At 44.8% G+C, this 20,521-nt stretch overlaps 1 protein-coding gene across 1 annotated transcript; it reads left to right on the top strand.

The window, feature by feature from the left end:
• The first annotated feature begins 1,635 nt into the window (after positions 1-1,635).
• LOC123865030 lies at positions 1,636-14,605 on the top strand. The gene is made up of 17 exons (XM_045905847.1): positions 1,636-1,677; positions 5,575-5,782; positions 5,876-5,935; positions 6,021-6,098; positions 6,183-6,401; positions 7,813-8,092; positions 9,865-9,961; positions 10,159-10,279; positions 10,565-10,697; positions 10,770-10,885; positions 10,967-11,090; positions 12,174-12,481; positions 12,552-12,678; positions 13,547-13,652; positions 13,795-13,884; positions 13,960-14,057; positions 14,329-14,605. Exons 1-17 carry the CDS (start codon positions 1,636-1,638, stop codon positions 14,528-14,530), a joined length of 2,409 nt encoding a protein of 802 aa, XP_045761803.1. The 3' UTR covers positions 14,531-14,605.
• Positions 14,606-20,521: the final 5,916 nt, after the last annotated feature.

A 20,521-nucleotide genomic window follows, 5' to 3' on the forward strand; every position in this document is an offset into this window, starting at 1 on the left:
CTGCCTCGGCAGACGTCGCTGGCTGGGTCGCGGTTGTTTGCTTCGGCCGTTCCCGTGACCCAGTCGCCAGGCGACGCGCAGTAGCGCCGCTGGGGTTTAGTGGGTATTCCGGTCGTCTCTCGGCCGGCGAGTCCCACATACCCTCCCTCAGCTGGCTGGCTGCCTCACGGCTGGCTGGCTAACTTCCGGGGGGATGCGTAAATGCATTCCCCAGCGTCAACAAAAAAAAAAAAGAAGGGGGGCCAGGGGCACAAACAGTCGCTGGTTGTTCTGTCGAGACATTCTCAGCAGCATTTGAGGAGTTGGAGGCAAATAGAAATATAAATAACCACTGCGTTGGCGGTACTGTATTGATTCCTATATATTATTTGTGATAATTATATTGTGATAAATTCAATAAAATAAAATTATTTAATAAAAAAATCAAAAGAAAAATAAAACCGACTTCGAAAAAACCTCAAACACTTAAAAGTAAAAAATATTTTTTGTTTTCACACGTGTAATATACCTATGTATGAAGTCGAGCGAGCATAATAAAACAAAATTAGAAATCCAAGTGTGAAGCTTTTTTACTTTTTAATGTTTGTGGTTTTTGAAGTCGGTTTTATTTTTCTTTTGAAAAATTTTTATTTCACAATTTTTTGTGGCCCCACTGTACTATAATATGCTATGCCCAGATAAAACCCTACTGTTCACTAAGCTGTCACACTGATCGCGAGCAATTTGCTCTTATCCATTGAGGAGTTCTGTTCTCCATCTCAGAAGATATTCATTTATGAATTTATATGGGACCACCTGCAAAGTATACCCTTTCAAACAAAGAAAAACCGGCCAAGTGCGAGTCAGACTCGCGCACGCGGGTTCCGTACTCGGGTATTTTTTCCAACATTTTGCACGATAAATCAAAAATTATCCATACTTAATATTATAAAAGTGAAAGTGTGTCTGTCTGTCTGTCTATCTGTCTGTCTGCTACCTTTTCACGACCCGTTAACAGTTTAACCGATTCTGACGAAAGGTACAGGGTTAGCTTATATCCCGGGGACGGACATATAGACTATTTTTTATCCCGGAAAATCAAAGAGTTCCGGGATTTGAAAAAAATCGAAATCCACGCGGGCGAAGCCGCGGGCATCCCTTAGTTTTATACATAAAAATAAATAAAAATCTGTTTTAGAATGTACAGGTAAAACCCTTTCATATGATACCCCACTTGGTATGGTTATCTTACTTTGAAAATTGAAACACGTTTTAATTTTTTTTTAAATGATGTAACCACAAATTTGCGGTTTTCCGATTTATTCCTGTACTTGTGCTATAAGACCTAATCACCTACCAAACATGATTCTAGGTCAACGGGAAGTACCCTATAGGTTTTCTTGATAGACACGACGGACGAACGGACGGACAGACATACGACAACAAAGTGATCCTATAAGAGTTCCGTTTTTCCTTTTGAGGTACGGAACCCAAAAAATCTTTCTGTTTTGTTTTTTATATCCATTTTTGCAATTATGTTATCAATGTAGGTATTTATTCTTTTTAAAAAACAATTGAAGCTAAAATATGATATAATAATATGTAGTAGGTACCGATGTAAAACAAGGATGTGATATATTTTCACATTCGAATGAGATGTCGAAGCGGGACAGGTTCGTGCGCGCGCGGCGCCTGCGCGTATAAAGCTGCCGGCGAGCGCGCGCGCGGCATACAGACACGCGCCGCCCGCCGCAGCACACGCACGCCGCGCGAGCATCGCGCGACACGACAGCACGCAGCACGCAGCACGACAGCACGACAGCGCGGCAGCATGGCGCCGCCGGCTCCGGCGCGACGCGCACCGGACTTGTTTTGTTTCATTTCACTGACAATATTAATATTTGGTAAGTTTTCACGTTCGCAACATTTAACCCAGAGTGACCCGCATCGGCTAGTCCAGTACTTGCCTATCAAACCGCCGCTTCCTTCGAGAGAAGTCACAGGGGTACTTACCAGAATTTGAAATACTTACTAGGTATTTTTGTACTAAAATTATTATGGGTATTTATCTATTATGTAAAATATAAAAATATAAGTAAAAGAAAATAAAAACATAAAACTAGCTTTCACTGAGTGTGATCCTTCCTGGACGCGGATAGCGGTAATTGAATAAAATTAAAAATAGTTTTCGTTGTCTATCTGAGCTGTGCTCTGTCTCCGTTGATCAACTCGTAGTGTCCCCGCTGAGAGTATCGAGTATCCTCGCTTCGTCGTCCCTTCATTCAGCTTCACCCCACGACCTTCGTTCCGCTACGGAGGTCGACGGCTTCGCAGGCTCGCTTCATTCGGGACCTCCTTCGCGAGCTTTGGTTTCACGCTTCGAGAACCCGCTTCACCGAAACGATAATTCGTTAGTGGGTGGAGCCTAAAGTAGTGCTGTTTCTACAAATGACGGGGAAAACACTATCTGTGCGCGTCAGCCTTTCCCCCTGACCGCATCTCACCCCGAGAGAGGCCGGGTACCAAACGCGCCCCGGTCTGAGAAGTGTGCGCAACTAATTCAGCCGGGTTTCTTTTTACTATCGCCACTTCACAAAATCAATCATACCTAATGGAACGATCGAAGCGGTCGAGCCACAAAACAATATTGTGTAGAGACTGAATGGAAGGCTAATTAAGTAAAATGCTGAAAATGAAGTAGTTCGCTAAACGAGTGACGCATCACGCCCGCTCGCGAGCAGCTCCGGCCACCAGCCGCCGCAGAGGTCAATGTCACGGTCGGACTTTTTCCATTTGTCTCTTATTATATCACAATGTCACAATATTTAATACCTGCTCAAGGACTTCAACTTAATGTTATTTTTATCAAATTATTCAGATTGTATTTAGAGCATTAGCTTGTGGGCTGCGGGCTCCCGGTATGGAAGTAGCAGCTCGATGATACATTGTGGTGCGGATCTGCCATTTTTCAAAGCATTATAAATAATATATTATTTTTAGGGTTCCGTATCTCAAAAGGAAAAATGGAACCCTTATTGGATCACCTTGATGTCTGTATGTCTGTCTGTCCGTCTGTCAATAAAACCTATAGGGTACTTCTCGTTGACCTAGAACCATAAAATTTGGCAGGTAGGTTAGGTCTTATAGCACAAGTAAAGGAAAAAATCCGAAAAACGTGAATTTGTATTTACATCATAGAAGAAAAGATAAAAATGTGTTTCAATTTTCAAATTAAGATAATTCTACCAAGTGGGGTATCATATGAAAGGGCTTGTACATTCTAAAACAGATTTATTTTAATTTTTGATTGATTGTGTTGTTTGATAAGTATACCTACCTCAATCGCTCGCAAATATTAATTATGAAATACCTAATTAATTATGATACTGTATGTAAATAACCAACAAAGAGCACTTCCTGTGTCACAGCAAAGCCGCTCGTGGCCTGCTCGTTGTCAGCCGCGTGATATGCTCGTATGCGACGACCATCAAAACTTGCCAAGTAAATGTCACCCACCAAAAACATTTCATGTAAAAAGTTAGCCAAGACTCACAAGTTCATAATGTTTTCACTGTTAAAAAGTTATGAGATCTCTAGTAGAGCCAAGCCCCTAGCTGAGCTTAGATTTGTGCTGGCCATGGGACCTATCCGAAGTCCAAAGTAATATAGCTCTTAAATGTTCTTGACTATATCACATTTATAACAATAAATAACAAATCACTCTACTTACAAGCTCTGATTCTACAAATATCTGTCAATCAGTGTTCTTGAATATATCAAATCTGATATAGTCAAGAACATTTAAGAGCTATATTACTTTGGACTTGGGATGGTCCCATGGCCAGCACAAATCTAAGCTCAGCTAGGGGCTTGGCTCTACTAGAGATCTCATAACTTTTTAACAGTGAAAACATTATGAACTTGTGAGTCTTGGCTAACTTTTTACATGAAATGTTTTTGGTGGGATTTCATTTCTTTTTGGCAGGTGCCCTAAATTTTTTTTGGATCTATTTCTTGTAGGTACATCATTTTCATGGCCCACTCTCTATCGTTACCTCTTTTTTTAAAAGCTTTTATTCAACTTGCAATGTACTCGTATGTATGTATGTTTGTTCGGGTGGAATCTTGCAACTCAATTTTGAAGCAGATATACCAAATTTCAGTCTTTTAGGACTTCAGGAAACACAGATACTTGGTACGTTTGACAAATCTGCCACGGACATCTTATCATGTAAACTTTAGTATTCGAGCAACAGATTTTACAGATATGCATCTCATATACGAGGGGATGAAGGGGGACCCGATTTCTTAATTTATCTGTTGTTCATAATTCTTGAAATTCCTACTTAATGCCAAATTTCAGTCTTCTAGGACTTAAGAAAGTACCCTACAATTTGTGACTAGAAGTTTTGAATGTCGATAAATCTGAAACTATAAAAGCTAGACAATTGATACTCAGTACGTTTAATGAATCTGCCAAGGACATCTTATCCTGAAAATATCAGCATTCTAGCGATAGAATTTAAAGATTTGCTTCCCCCATACAGAGGCGTAGAGGGGTGAAATTTCCAATTTCTTAATTTTTTTGTAGTTTGTATGCAATTTCTAGTCTACATACCAAATTTCAGTCTTCTAGGACTTCGGGAAGTACCCTAGAATTACAGACTAGAAGTTTTGACTGTCAATAAATCTGAAACTATAAAAGCTAGACAATTGATACTCAATGCGTTTAATCAATCTGCCAAAGACATCTTATCCTGAAAATATCAGCATTCTAGCGACAGAATTTACAGATTTGCTTTTCTCATAAGAGGCGTAGAGGGGGGGAAATTCCAATTTCTCAATTTTCCTGTAGTTTGTATGCAATTTCTAGTCTACATACCAAATTTCAGCCTTCTAGGACTTCGGGAAGTACCCTAGAATTACAGACTAGAAGTTTTGACTGTCAATAAATCTGAAACTATAAAAGCTAGACAATTGATACTCAATGCGTTTAATCAATTTGCCAAGGACATCTTATCCTAAAAATATCAGCATTCTACCGACAGAATTTACAGATTTGCTTTTCCCATAAGAGTCGTAGAGGGGGGGCATTGCCAATTTCTTAATTTTCCTGTAGTTTGTATGCAATTTCTAATCTACATACCAAATTTCAGCCTTCTAGGACTTCTGGAAGTACCCTAGAATTACAGACTATGAATTGTGATGATCATCAGTGAGGGACGAAAACGGCGTATTTTAGGTATCAATAAATCTGTAACTATAAAAGCTAGATATTTGATACTTAGTATATTTGGTAAATTTGCTGAGGACACCTTATACTGAAAATTTCAGCTTTCTAGCGTCATCCAGACCGAAGTTATGACGGGTCGAAAATACGGCGAAACACTTCGAGAAAAAGGTACTACGTAGCGCCCCGGCCGCCGTTTGGCTCGCCTTGGCGGGGGCACTGCCGTGCCCCCTGATACACGGTATTTTATATTCAACATCATTTTTAAATATTGTCTCTTTTGTTTTGTAGTTTTAGAAAACCTGTTTCAATATGACTGAGAAATAAAATACAAACCACAAAAATGTGGTTTATTGATATATTAGAATGTGTTCGACTACGTCTCTCTACCTATTGTTCGCGAGCCGCCTCACGCCTCCCGTTCCCGCGTTCCAGCCTCGCCGCGTCGCGGCGCGGCTGCGACAGTCGCGCCGGCGACAGTCGCGTCGCCGGGGGTGGAGCTGCCGCCGGAGTCGCAGCACGCGGGCCGCAACCCTCGCTCTGCATCTCAAAACTTTTTACAGCTCATATCTGGTAAGTTAACAATTAAGATTTACTTAAGTAGTTTTTGTTGAAAGTTATCGGTATAATAACATGAAGGAATCTGAAACGTGCTCTCCTTTTCAGGCTACGACGCCGCCGCCGACGACGACTGGCCTCTCTCGGCCCTCTTCTCTGCGCCCGCGAGTGAGTTCCGCGTTCCGGCCGCGACGCGCGCTCCCGGCCGGTTCGTCTCTCGAATGAAGAGTATCGGAGAAATTTCTGTTTGCAGGTCGCAGGCAAAGCGGCCGCGTGGCGAGCTTGCCGGTGCTGCTGCTGCCGGTGGCGGTGCAGGACACGCGGCGCTTCGGTACCTATGCTGATATTGCACGAGAAATAGACTCCGAATTTTTCTCAGTTGTGAGAAAAATTAAGCCTCGATCCTTCCGTACAGATGCGAACAGCGGCAGACCTGCTCGAAGACGACCCGCGAGTGAGTACGACGACGAAGAGGACGAGCGGCCCTCGCGCCGCGGCCTCGCCGGCGCCGGCGACGACGATCCCGACGACGAGGACCGCGCCCCGCGCCGCCGCCCGGCCGCCAGGGCGCCGCCGTACAGCGCTGAATCCGCATTTCCAGTATTCCGCGACAAGCCGCATGTTCCCCCCGTCGGTGAGTGATGATCACTTATCAAAATATAGTACTATAATTACTCACGTACCTAGTTGTTATGTAAGTATGTACTAGTAGTAGTGAGTCCGAAGTTTGAGCTATTTACATATACAATGATCTAAGAAATGTTATGAGTGTCAACCTACTCTTAACAGTGTATTGCTCTTTAACTCGGGCGTTAATATTGTATGGCATCATAGCATGGGGTTCATGTGGTTTATTAGACAAACTCAATAAGGCTCAACAACTCAATCTCAAAATTATTTTAAGAAAAAAACGTCGATTTCCTAAAGAAAAACTATTTAAGCTGAGTAAAGTACTAACACCAAGAAAAATATACATATGGCAACTAATAATGTATGTATATGGCAAAATATATAGACTACTTTACGTTTGAGCAAGCTCCCGGTCACCTCAGGCAAAGGCAACAAAGATGTGAATTCAGTTCCGCGACGAACATCTGGATTTACGAATAGACATTTTACAGGAAAATAATTATTGAACAGTTATGGCGCGGCGCCATAACTGTTCAACAATTATTTTCCTTTGGAGATATCCAAACTGCTTTTATACAGGGTGTTTGGTAATTAGTATATAATGACGACACGTACCTACCTATGCAACTTTGATCTGATAAATACAATGCTGAAGTATAATGACGAAATAAAATTATAAGAATTTCCAAAGTAAAAAACTCCAAATTGCTATAATCTAAAACACTTCCTATTTTTCAAACTTCAAACACTTCAAATTTCAAACACCAGTCTCAGTTTTTATCTAGTGTTTTGGTCCACAACGTTTGGTATAAAATGTTCTTTTTTTTATTAAGTCTTTAATTAAATAAATAAATAAAATAAAATGAATGTAGCTGTACTCAGTAAAAAAAAGTTTTGTTCGTTTCCAAGATGATAGATCTTTAGGACTGACAGCCGTACCGATGTTGTATTTTATTTGATCACTAGCTGATGCCCGCAGCTTCGCCCGCGTGGATTGGATTGAAGTTCCTCTATCGATTAAAAAAGAAATGACGCAAATCGGTTCAGAAATCTCGGAGATTTCGGTGTACATAGGTAGAAAAACACAACTCCCTTTTTGAAAGTCGGTTAAAAAAGTAGCCTATGTTACTCCCTGGTCAATTCTCTACTTGTCTGTGAAAATCCCGTCAAAATCAGTTAAGCCGTTCCCAAGATTAGCCTTTCCAAACAGACAGACAGACAGACAAAAATTTTAAAAACGTGTGATTCAGTTATAGTATCGTTCAAATAACCATATGACCTTAATATGCGGTAGTTATTTCGAAATTACAGACAGACACTCCAATTTTATTTATTATAAGTATATAAGTATATATAGATAAACACCAATAATAATTATAATCGCTAGTATGGGTATTGGGTACTCGTGTTCTCAGAGTCGTCGCAGCGGCTCGTGGAGGCGTTCCGCGCGCAGGCGCCGGCGCCGGCGGGCGACGAGTGGCCGCCGGCCATCGCGCAGTCGGAGTTCGACGCGAGCGAGCGCGTGCTGCTCGCCGACGACGACGACCACGACGCCGACGAGTGGGCGCCGCACGCGCGCGCGCTCCGCTCCGCGCCCGCGCCCGCGCCCGCGCGCCCGCGCCTCAAGCGCGCGCTCAAGATACGCGCCGTGCTCACGGTGCCGAGGGCTGGCTTCTCTGAAGCTTACACCGTTTGGTAATTATTTTGAAGAAATTATATGAAAGGGCTTTATTTGTACATTCTAAAACAGGTTTTAATTTATTAACCGACTTCGAAAAAAGGAGGAGGTTCTCATTCGTCGGATTTTTTTTTGTGTGTTACCCGATTACTCTAAGATGCCTGGACCAATTTGCAAAATATTTTTCTTGTTTAAAAGGATATACTGTGAAGGTGGTCCCATATAAATTTGATGAAGATCTGATGAATATCTGTCTTCGGAGATGGAGAACAGAACTTCTCAATGGATAGGAGCAAATTGCTCGCGATCAGTGTGATAGCTTAGTAAACAGTAGGGTTTTAACTGGGCATAACATATTATAGTACAGTGGGGCCACTAAAAATTGTAAAATAAAAAATTTTCAAAAGAAAAATAAAACCGACTTAAAAACCACAAACACTAAAAAGTAAAAAATAATTTTTACCCGACTGCGGCAAAGCCAAAAGAAAGGGTTATGATTTTAGCAGTCTATGTATGTAGGTATGTATGTAAGTATGTATGTATGTATGTATGTTTGTATCCAGAATTTGTGTGTTCCACCGTAGTGCCTAAACTTCTCTACCGATTTTGATGAATGAGGTGTCAATTGATTCGTTGTAAAGGTCCGGGTGACATAGGCGATATTTTATAAGAAAAAAATTGTCCTAACAGGTGTTACATCAAAAAAAGTGGAGGTCTACAAAAAAAATTTTTTGCTATTGTATCGAGTGGGATGTCAAATGAAAGAGGAGAAAATTCTGAGCTCATGTATACAAATGTACAACAACATTAAAATATACCAAGCCACAGAAAAACAATTTTACTGTAATATTTGAGCGTTTATTAAGACGATCGCAGTCGGGTTTTAGTTTTCAACTTTACCTTGTTGTTTAGCTACACGTGTAATGTACCTAGGTATGAAGTCAGGCGAGCTGCACACTTGATACCCGAGTACGGAACCCTCGGTGCGCGAGTCCGACTCGCACTTGGCTGGTTTTTTCAATTCATAAATTTTTCTTTTTTGTTATTTTTTTCTCGTTTGAATTTCTTTTACTAGGATGTATTAGGTATTTTTACATTTTTTTTTATAGTTATTTATTTTCTTATTAACCCCCGACCCAAAAAGAGGAGTGTTATAAGTTTGACGTGTGTATCGGTGTATGTGTCTGTGGCATCGTAGCTCCTAAACTAATGAACCGATTTTAATTTAGTTTTTTGTTTGAAAGTTGACTTGATCGAGAGTGTTCTTAGCTGTAATCCAAGAAAATCGGTTCAGCCTTTTGAAAGTTAACAGCTCTTTTCTAGTTACTGTAACCTTCACTTGTCGGGGGTGTTATAAAATTTTAATTTACACTTGTATTTATTTTTATTGTTTTCCTGTTTGGATTTTTTTCGTTTTTTTTTTAGTTTTCCGAATTTTATTTAATCTTTTTTTTACTATATTATTATTTACAATATACATTTTCATATGAATTAAAACTTTGTTTTTTCAATTAATTTTTTAATGTTTCCTCGCAAATGGTAGAAAAGTTACCTACACGTTTCGGCCGAAATAGCACTTGTACCGACCTCATCCAAGTTTAGTTTGAAAAGGCGCTGCCGGCGCTTCGTCCTTTCAAAGTCATTTGTGAAGTCCTCGGCTTCGCCTCGGCCTTCCGATGTTACTCGGCCAGTAACCGTTCTTTTTTAGGTCTGGACTGTAATGTAAGTATTACTATCTTTTCAATTTAGCGAGTGATGCCGAGTTGACATCATAATGTTTGACACACAGGTGGGAGCCCGGCGGCGACGCGCGCGTGCACTTCCAGGACGGCTCGGCGGCCACGTTCCGCAAGCTGCTGCCCGACGGCCGAGTGCAGAAAGTTGAGGTCAGCTGCAGAGTCGCATAATGTTTGACGCACGGGGGGAGCCCCGCGCCTGCTTCTGTGTGTGGTTCTGTCAATCGATGCCAACCACTAGTAAAATTAACGTCATTACACTGAGTAGGATACAGTTCGCAACGCAAAATATGCTTTATGCTCGTGTAGCACGATATAATATTATAGAAATGGTTGTACGTGTGCAGATGCACGTGGACCGCACGGCCGGGCGCGTGCTGCGGCGCTGCGCCACCAGCGTGGCCGCCGCCGGCGCCGCCGACCGCGCGCACCCCGCGCTGCCCGACCTGCAGCTCTTCACCTTCGCAGGTTTGACGTCACACATTGTCAGTGCATCACGTCATCACCATCATCGTCACTATCAACACACGTCCTCGTAGGGACTTGCACACGCTACGGCTCCCCGCCGCTCGCTCGATGTCGTCTGTGTACTCCGTGGAAGAGTCTGGCGACGCTGCACTTCCCAGTGCGAGGTCACCATTCTAGCGCCTAGAATACATCGCGCCCAGCTCATTACCACTTCAGCTATAACATTACATTGAAATGTTTCAATCGAATATCTAACGAGGGCCGCATGGTGGTTCCGTGGCGCAGGCTACTCGGAGGGCGCGGAGCGCTGGCTGTACCGCGCGGAGGGCGCGGCGGGCGGCGCGCGCGGCGAGGCGCTGACGGCGCTGCACGAGCTGTGGCTGCTGCGCGACGGCGAGGACTCCGCCCTGCCGCTGCGGTAGCTATCCGCCCGCACCCGCCTCCCCCGCCCCCCGCTCCGCCCGTCGCTAACGCGTGTTGTTGCGCGCAGGTACAACGTGGTGGTCAACAGCTCGGTGCTGGGCGCCGACTGCGACGGCTACCATCACACCTACTTGGACGTGTACTACCACGATAAAGAACCGGAGTTTTTCGAAGCCAACTTAGGTTCGTATCTTGTAGAAACTATCGGTGACGTTCAATGTGTGCTACGTTTTATGAAACCGTTTGCCGGCGCGGATGTTACAGACGAGCTGTGTGACGTGGTGCAGCGGCTGAACGCGTCGGAGCCCGACGCGCTGGCGCGCCTCGAGCCTCTGCGCGAGTTCACGCTGCCGCGCCGCGACCCGCGCTACGACGCCGTCATCGAGCGGTGAGTGTGTGGTGTGCGACCTGCAGCTGCTGCTGCACCAGCAGTGGCTGAACGCGTCGGAGCCCGACGCGCTGGCGCGCCTCGAGCCTCTGCGCGAGTTCACGCTGCCGCGCCGCGACCCGCGCTACGACGCCGTCATCGAGCGGTGAGTGTGTGGTGTGCGACCTGCAGCTGCTGCTGCACCAGCAGTGGCTGAACGCGTCGGAGCCCGACGCGCTGGCGCGCCTCGAGCCTCTGCGCGAGTTCACGCTGCCGCGCCGCGACCCGCGCTACGACGCCGTCATCGAGCGGTGAGTGTGTGGTGTGCGACCTGCAGCTGCTGCTGCACCAGCAGTGGCTGAACGCGTCGGAGCCCGACGCGCTGGCGCGCCTCGAGCCTCTGCGCGAGTTCACGCTGCCGCGCCGCGACCCGCGCTACGACGCCGTCATCGAGCGGTGAGTGTGTGGTGTGCGACCTGCAGCTGCTGCTGCACCAGCAGTGGCTGAACGCGTCGGAGCCCGACGCGCTGGCGCGCCTCGAGCCTCTGCGCGAGTTCACGCTGCCGCGCCGCGACCCGCGCTACGACGCCGTCATCGAGCGGTGAGTGTGTGGTGTGCGACCTGCAGCTGCTGCTGCACCAGCAGTGGCTGAACGCGTCGGAGCCCGACGCGCTGGCGCGCCTCGAGCCTCTGCGCGAGTTAACGCTGCCGCGCCGCGACCCGCGCTACGACGCCGTCATCGAGCGGTGAGTGTGTGGTGTGCGACCTGCAGCTGCTGCTGCACCAGCAGTGGCTGAACGCGTCGGAGCCCGACGCGCTGGCGCGCCTCGAGCCTCTGCGCGAGTTCACGCTGCCGCGCCGCGACCCGCGCTACGACGCCGTCATCGAGCGGTGAGTGTGTGGTGTGCGACCTGCAGCTGCTGCTGCACCAGCAGTGGCTGAACGTATCGACGCTTCGAGCCCCTACGCGCACCGCGGCCCACGCTACGTCGCCATCATCCTAACTCTCTTATAGTGTACTAATTCAGCGCTCACTACGTCTGTCAAACAGTTTGATCCTAAAACGAGACCTTATGATTATTAATAAGACTCCCTCTGACACAGGTTCAAAGTCCAAAACGAGCGTCAGTACGTCGACGACGCAGAGGAGGCGGTGCGCAAGAACGCCGTGATGCAGAGCTCGCGCTTCGTGGCGTCCGGCAACCGCGCCGGCGCCACCTTCCAGCTCGGCCTCAACTTCCTGGGAGATCGCCTCGACGACGAAATGCGCGGACTGCGCGGCGCGGCGCGGGGCGGCGCGGGCGAGCACGCCGAGCGCTTCCCGCACGGGCGCCGCGCGCTGGGCTCGCTGGCACCGCGCCTGCCCGCGGCCTTCGACTGGCGCGCCGAGGGCGGCGTGTCGCCCGTGCGCTGTGAGTGACGCGCCGCTCTCTCCCGCTGTCGGCGCGTGGCCGACGCACCTAACTCGCGCATGTGTTGCAGATCAGGGGCAGTCGTGCGCGTCGTGCTGGGCGTTCGCCACGGTGGGCGCGCTGGAGGGCGCGCTGTTCCGCCGCAGCGGCCGCCTCACGCCGCTCTCCGAGCAGCAACTCGTCGACTGCGCACACCCGTGAGTACATATACTCTTAGATGGTTTTGAAATTCCAAGAGTGTGATACACTAGACGTACACGATGACAATGTGAGTTCCAGAAAGGTCATATTTAGAACTTCTATAAAAGTATTTGTACCTTCACTTAAAGAAATTAATGGTATCTCCGGCACTCGGCTGCCGGTGAGCCGCGTCCTCGCGAGTGGCGGTGTGAGGCGCTCCGGGCGCGATACGAAGGGAGACGATTCCGGCGTTTTTGATATGTACTTATTTATAAATTATTTAAAAGGACATGTCGGCCCTCCGATTCGGGAAAATATGACAGGATTAGTTTTCACAATAAGTTTTTCGGTCCCTGTTCGTCTGCCGACAGAGCGTAGGCCGCCGGGCCCATGAGAGAGACCTAGCACGGACAAGCGAAGCGTGAGGTCGCTCTAACAGCCGACCGGCTGATCGACCTGTGGATGATGTAGCTAGGAAATAGACAGCGTACAGCTAAATGCAATCATAGCACACCTGCCTTTTGTTGGGCGACAAAGCTTCTTCAAGAGTAAGTAGTAAACGCAATGTGAATAGATGTACTTAGATGGTGCGTAAAGTGTGTGCATGAGATGGGCTTACAAATAGGCAGAGGGCGGTGCGCAGCTCCCACAATCCGCTGTTCACCAAAGAGACGATCCAGATTGCCCAATTTTCCGGCCGTATCCGGAATCCATGTAGCAAAACTTTCTTAGTGCACCACAATTTCTGTAAGGACAACGCTTTCCGAGTGGTAACACTTCACAAAATATCCATCCGCCAACACAAATAGTTCGACTCGAAACATTATGCAGACTCGATCACGGCGCGGATCAAACTGTTACATACGCATTGCAACGTGTGCGCAGGTTCGGCGGCAAGGGCTGCGCGGGCACGTGGCCGAGCCGCGCCTACGACTACGTGCAGCAGCGCGGGCTGGCCGCGCTCGCCGACTACACGCCGTACCGAGAGAAGGTAGCATCCGGTCCACCTTCGAGCGAAAACCTCCCCTAGCCTCCTCCGTGTGAGAGTATCCTTCGTAGTCTTGTTGTGAGCAAATACACAGACGAATAGCACTTGCTTCATACAGTTTAGACACGTAACCCTCGTCTCGCAGGTGGAGAGCTGCAAGGAGCAGGCGGTGGCGCCCGCCGCGCGCATCAGCGGCCACGTCAACGTCACCAAGCACAGCGTGCCCGCGCTCAAGGTACCGCCTCCCCGCTGACACACACACACACACAGACACACACACACAACACTCACTGACGCGCATGTCCCGCAGGTGGCGATCAAGCAGCACGGGCCCGCCGTCGTGCTGGTGGACTCAAGCCCCAAGAGCTTCAGCCTCTACAGCAAGGGAGTGCTCTACGACGAGCGCTGGTTAGTGTGCGAACTTATCTATCGTATCCTTACACCTGCTGCACTAGACGCTCGTGAGGAGGCAAACGTGTGTGCTTGCTGTTTGTTGTTCACTACGAGCGTGAAGCTTTGAACACAGTCACATTTAAGGACACCCTCGGACGTTCGCACCGTGCGACGGCTATCACTTCTGGAAGCGCGCGGGACGGACGCGCCGCAGCTGCGGCCGGCACATACGAAGCTTCATTTAAGTAATTCACTTGACCAAAATACTAATAATAAAAATTTTCAGTTCTAAGAAAAGTGCGAAGCACGCCGTGGTGGCCGTCGGGTGGGGCCAGGAGAGGGGCGAGCCGCACTTCATACTGAAGAACTCGTGGTCGGAGGCGTGGGGCGAGCGCGGCTACGTCCGCGTGCAGGCGCGCGCCAACACGTGCGGCGTGCTCACGCACCCCTCCTACCCGCGCCTCGAGCCCGACGACGTGCTGAGCTGAGCGCGCTCGCCGGCCGAGGACGACCATTGACGAATTCATTGCAATAGTAGGGGTCCAATAAAACGTTTCAAAATCTTAGCTAGTTTTATTTATGTCTTCATTACTCATACGCATGGCTAAGGTTTGGAATACTCTTCCGCGATCTGTGTTTCCTACCAATTACAATCCGGGTATCTTTAAAACAAGAGTGAATAGGCACCTTCTAGGTAAACGCGTCCCATCTTAGACCACATCATCACTTTCCATCAGGTGTGATTGTGGTCAAGCGCTTACCTATAGTGAATAAAAAAAAAAGGCTAATGCAAATTCACTAACATTACTACTACTAAACAAAACTAACAGAATTTTAATAATTTTTTATTCTTGAGTGACATCGTAGTGACGTGCAATTGGCAATAGCCGTAGCACCTGACAATAATATGATCGCCGAAAATTATAATTTTCTTCCTACTACGTAAAATATTATACTATAAATAATTATAGTATATAATTATATATAATATGGCAGACTTCTTAAAGTGTTGAAGAGTTGAAATCCGCTTTGATATGGAGTGGGAAGGTATCTCACAACATTCCATCAAGAAGCCTGACAAGGTCCATGAGGAATAGTCTTCGTCCTGCAATTAGGGCTAGGGGAGGCAACATGAACCATTGATAAGTAACAAATAAAAAAATTCCATAAATTTTAGTTTATTTCTGATTCCCTGGCGACTGAAATTCAAATCTTTCACTTTTTCTTTCTCCTTCACTTAAACCAGGATAACTCCTGAAATACTCGTACAATTTTAATGAGTATGGTATTAATTTAAAGCTTACAGCATAGCCTTTAAAATAGTACCATTTTCATTCATTTTCATTAGTCATTTAGCTTTTAAAACCGTTCGTAGCAAATTATAATAAGTATGGAAGTATGCTAACGGTAAACTATGGAATTCCATAGTTTAGCGTTAGCATAGTTAGCGTGGATGTAGGTTTTTGAACATCCCGTGGCAACTTTGCTACTTTTTCCTGAAAAATCGAAGAGTTTCCACAGAATTTTAATAAAATGTAAACCCACGCTGGAGCTCGAAGGCGTCGCCCCCTGACCCATACCGCGTAGCTCGCTGACGACGCGCGCCTGTTGCAGGTCGTGCTCGCGCACCTCGCGCCGCACGCGGCGCCCGCCGCGCCCGCCGCGCCCGCCGCGTCGCATCCCGCGCCGCCCGACGCGCACCACTGACCGCGAATACAAGCTGTGTCTGAGCACCCGAGACTTTCACTCGCACCGCCCTTCCCTCAGCGCAGAAACGCGCGAGCGACGCCACTACTTTTCAATTTAGAACGCTCTGGACTCAAGAAACGTTGGAATTTTTTGTATATAATTTGTAAATCCTAACGTTTTATTTCATAAGCATTTTGTAAAAAATATTATTTAAACTATTGACTTTTAATTAAATGTGTTTTACATAGACTTTAAAATTATATTGTAAAACAAAATGAAACCGAAATAAAAGAGAATTCATTTTTTACATATTTTAACTCTTTGATTTTCCGGGATAAAAAGCAGCCTATATCCTTCCCCGGGATGTAAGATAAATCTGTACCATATAAAAATCGGTTAAGCGGACAGGCAGACACACAGACACACTTACGCATTTATAATATTAGTATGGATTTATGCCCATACAAATGTAATGTCGCCAACTGGACGCCTTTAAGTACAAAACAACCGTATTACGAAAGACAACATAAAAAAAAATCTATCACGTCACTTGAAGTATAAGCCTCTATATTATCTCCTGAACCGTTGCACTGAAAAATCTGTAAAATTATAATTAACTGCCACATACAACAACGCCGTTATAAATATACTCAAGATTAACAAAAAGTGAACATCTAATGAGATATTAGCGACCAACATAACGTGTAGTCAGCAGCGCCCTACCTCGAACAAAGTATAGAGAAGACAGCAGCATTTATAACTTTGTAAAGTTAAGGACATAATGCTAACCGTTAGGTTATGTTAGGTTATGTTAGGTTATGTTAGGTTATGTTAGGTTATGTTAGGTTATGTTAGGTTATGTTAGGTTATGTTAGGTTATGTTAGGTTATGTTAGGTTATGTTAGGTTATGTTAGGTTATGTTAGGTTATGTTAGGTTATGTTAGGTTATGTTAGGTTATGTTAGGTTATGTTAGGTTATGTTAGGTTATGTTAGGTTATGTTAGGTTATGTTAGGTTATGTTAGGTTATGTTAGGTTATGTTAGGTTATGTTAGGTTATGTTAGGTTATGTTAGGTTATGTTAGGTTATGTTAGGTTATGTTAGGTTATGTTAGGTTATGTTAGGTTATGTTAGGTTATGTTAGGTTATGTTAGGTTATGTTAGGTTATGTTAGGTTATGTTAGGTTATGTTAGGTTATGTTAGGTTATGTTAGGTTATGTTAGGTTATGTTAGGTTATGTTAGGTTATGTTAGGTTATGTTAGGTTATGTTAGGTTATGTTAGGTTATGTTAGGTTATGTTAGGTTATGTTAGGTTATGTTAGGTTATGTTAGGTTATGTTAGGTTATGTTAGGTTATGTTAGGTTATGTTAGGTTATGTTAGGTTATGTTAGGTTATGTTAGGTTATGTTAGGTTATGTTAGGTTATGTTAGGTTATGTTAGGTTATGTTAGGTTATGTTAGGTTAGGTTAGGTTAGGTTAGGTTAGGTTAGGTTAGGTTAGGTTAGGTTAGGTTAGGTTAGGTTAGGTTAGGTTAGGTTAGGTTAGGTTAGGTTAGGTTAGGTTAGGTTAGGTTAGGTTAGGTTAGGTTAGGTTAGGTTAGGTTAGGTTAGGTTAGGTTAGGTTAGGTTAGGTTAGGTTAGGTTAGGTTAGGTTAGGTTAGGTTAGGTTAGGTTAGGTTAGGTTAGGTTAGGTTAGGTTAGGTTAGGTTAGGTTAGGTTAGGTTAGGTTAGGTTAGGTTAGGTTAGGTTAGGTTAGGTTAGGTTAGGTTAGGTTAGGTTAGGTTAGGTTAGGTTAGGTTAGGTTAGGTTAGGTTAGGTTAGGTTAGGTTAGGTTAGGTTAGGTTAGGTTAGGTTAGGTTAGGTTAGGTTAGGTTAGGTTAGGTTAGGTTAGGTTAGGTTAGGTTAGGTTAGGTTAGGTTAGGTTAGGTTAGGTTAGGTTAGGTTAGGTTAGGTTAGGTTAGGTTAGGTTAGGTTAGGTTAGGTTAGGTTAGGTTAGGTTAGGTTAGGTTAGGTTAGGTTAGGTTAGGTTAGGTTAGGTTAGGTTAGGTTAGGTTAGGTTAGGTTAGGTTAGGTTAGGTTAGGTTAGGTTAGGTTAGGTTAGGTTAGGTTAGGTTAGGTTAGGTTAGGTTAGGTTAGGTTAGGTTAGGTTAGGTTAGGTTAGGTTAGGTTAGGTTAGGTTAGGTTAGGTTAGGTTAGGTTAGGTTAGGTTAGGTTAGGTTAGGTTAGGTTAGGTTAGGTTAGGTTAGGTTAGGTTAGGTTAGGTTAGGTTAGGTTAGGTTAGGTTAGGTTAGGTTAGGTTAGGTTAGGTTAGGTTAGGTTAGGTTGGTGTTAGGTTAGGTTAGGTTAGGTTAGGTTAGGTTAGGTTAGGTTAGGTTAGGTTAGGTTAGGTTAGGTTAGGTTAGGTTAGGTTAGGTTAGGTTAGGTTAGGTTAGGTTAGGTTAGGTTAGGTTAGGTTAGGTTAGGTTAGGTTAGGTTAGGTTAGGTTAGGTTAGGTTAGGTTAGGTTAGGTTAGGTTAGGTTAGGTTAGGTTAGGTTAGGTTAGGTTAGGTTAGGTTAGGTTAGGTTAGGTTAGGTTAGGTTAGGTTAGGTTAGGTTAGGTTAGGTTAGGTTAGGTTAGGTTAGGTTAGGTTAGGTTAGGTTAGGTTAGGTTAGGTTAGGTTAGGTTAGGTTAGGTTAGGTTAGGTTAGGTTAGGTTAGGTTAGGTTAGGTTAGGTTAGGTTAGGTTAGGTTAGGTTAGGTTAGGTTAGGTTAGGTTAGGTTAGGTTAGGTTAGGTTAGGTTAGGTTAGGTTAGGTTAGGTTAGGTTAGGTTAGGTTAGGTTAGGTTAGGTTAGGTTAGGTTAGGTTAGGTTAGGTTAGGTTAGGTTAGGTTAGGTTAGGTTAGGTTAGGTTAGGTTAGGTTAGGTTAGGTTAGGTTAGGTTAGGTTAGGTTAGGTTAGGTTAGGTTAGGTTAGGTTAGGTTAGGTTAGGTTAGGTTAGGTTAGGTTAGGTTAGGTTAGGTTAGGTTAGGTTAGGTTAGGTTAGGTTAGGTTAGGTTAGGTTAGGTTAGGTTAGGTTAGGTTAGGTTAGGTTAGGTTAGGTTAGGTTAGGTTAGGTTAGGTTAGGTTAGGTTAGGTTAGGTTAGGTTAGGTTAGGTTAGGTTAGGTTAGGTTAGGTTAGGTTAGGTTAGGTTAGGTTAGGTTAGGTTAGGTTAGGTTAGGTTAGGTTAGGTTAGGTTAGGTTAGGTTAGGTTAGGTTAGGTTAGGTTAGGTTAGGTTAGGTTAGGTTAGGTTAGGTTAGGTTAGGTTAGGTTAGGTTAGGTTAGGTTAGGTTAGGTTAGGTTAGGTTAGGTTAGGTTAGGTTAGGTTAGGTTAGGTTAGGTTAGGTTAGGTTAGGTTAGGTTAGGTTAGGTTAGGTTAGGTTAGGTTAGGTTAGGTTAGGTTAGGTTAGGTTAGGTTAGGTTAGGTTAGGTTAGGTTAGGTTAGGTTAGGTTAGGTTAGGTTAGGTTAGGTTAGGTTAGGTTAGGTTAGGTTAGGTTAGGTTAGGTTAGGTTAGGTTAGGTTAGGTTAGGTTAGGTTAGGTTAGGTTAGGTTAGGTTAGGTTAGGTTAGGTTAGGTTAGGTTAGGTTAGGTTAGGTTAGGTTAGGTTAGGTTAGGTTAGGTTAGGTTAGGTTAGGTTAGGTTAGGTTAGGTTAGGTTAGGTTAGGTTAGGTTAGGTTAGGTTAGGTTAGGTTAGGTTAGGTTAGGTTAGGTTAGGTTAGGTTAGGTTAGGTTAGGTTAGGTTAGGTTAGGTTAGGTTAGGTTAGGTTAGGTTAGGTTAGGTTAGGTTAGGTTAGGTTAGGTTAGGTTAGGTTAGGTTAGGTTAGGTTAGGTTAGGTTAGGTTAGGTTAGGTTAGGTTAGGTTAGGTTAGGTTAGGTTAGGTTAGGTTAGGTTAGGTTAGGTTAGGTTAGGTTAGGTTAGGTTAGGTTAGGTTAGGTTAGGTTAGGTTAGGTTAGGTTAGGTTAGGTTAGGTTAGGTTAGGTTAGGTTAGGTTAGGTTAGGTTAGGTTAGGTTAGGTTAGGTTAGGTTAGGTTAGGTTAGGTTAGGTTAGGTTAGGTTAGGTTAGGTTAGGTTAGGTTAGGTTAGCTTAGGTTAGGTTAGGTTAGGTTAGGTTAGGTTAGGTTAGGTTAGGTTAGGTTAGGTTAGGTTAGGTTAGGTTAGGTTAGGTTAGGTTAGGTTAGGTTAGGTTAGGTTAGGTTAGGTTAGGTTAGGTTAGGTTAGGTTAGGTTAGGTTAGGTTAGGTTAGGTTAGGTTAGGTTAGGTTAGGTTAGGTTAGGTTAGGTTAGGTTAGGTTAGGTTAGGTTAGGTTAGGTTAGGTTAGGTTAGGTTAGGTTAGGTTAGGTTAGGTTAGGTTAGGTTAGGTTAGGTTAGGTTAGGTTAGGTTAGGTTAGGTTAGGTTAGGTTAGGTTAGGTTAGGTTAGGTTAGGTTAGGTTAGGTTAGGTTAGGTTAGGTTAGGTTAGGTTAGGTTAGGTTAGGTTAGGTTAGGTTAGGTTAGGTTAGGTTAGGTTAGGTTAGGTTAGGTTAGGTTAGGTTAGGTTAGGTTAGGTTAGGTTAGGTTAGGTTAGGTTAGGTTAGGTTAGGTTAGGTTAGGTTAGGTTAGGTTAGGTTAGGTTAGGTTAGGTTAGGTTAGGTTAGGTTAGGTTAGGTTAGGTTAGGTTAGGTTAGGTTAGGTTAGGTTAGGTTAGGTTAGGTTAGGTTAGGTTAGGTTAGGTTAGGTTAGGTTAGGTTAGGTTAGGTTAGGTTAGGTTAGGTTAGGTTAGGTTAGGTTA

This window comes from Maniola jurtina, chromosome 5 (genome assembly GCF_905333055.1).
Source record: "Maniola jurtina chromosome 5, ilManJurt1.1, whole genome shotgun sequence".
NCBI lineage: Eukaryota > Metazoa > Arthropoda > Insecta > Lepidoptera > Nymphalidae > Maniola > Maniola jurtina.

Excerpts from the sequence above, each read along its gene's own strand:
- LOC123865030 (XM_045905847.1), top strand. The coding sequence starts at position 1,636 with ATGTCGAAGCGGGACAGGTTCGTGCGCGCGCGGCGCCTGCGC. Across the intron at positions 1,678-5,574 it reads TGCGCGCGCGGCGCCTGCGC|AATGTGTTCGACTACGTCTC; the intron begins GTATAAAGCTGC and ends TTGATATATTAG. Across the intron at positions 5,783-5,875 it reads CTTTTTACAGCTCATATCTG|GCTACGACGCCGCCGCCGAC; the intron begins GTAAGTTAACAA and ends TCTCCTTTTCAG.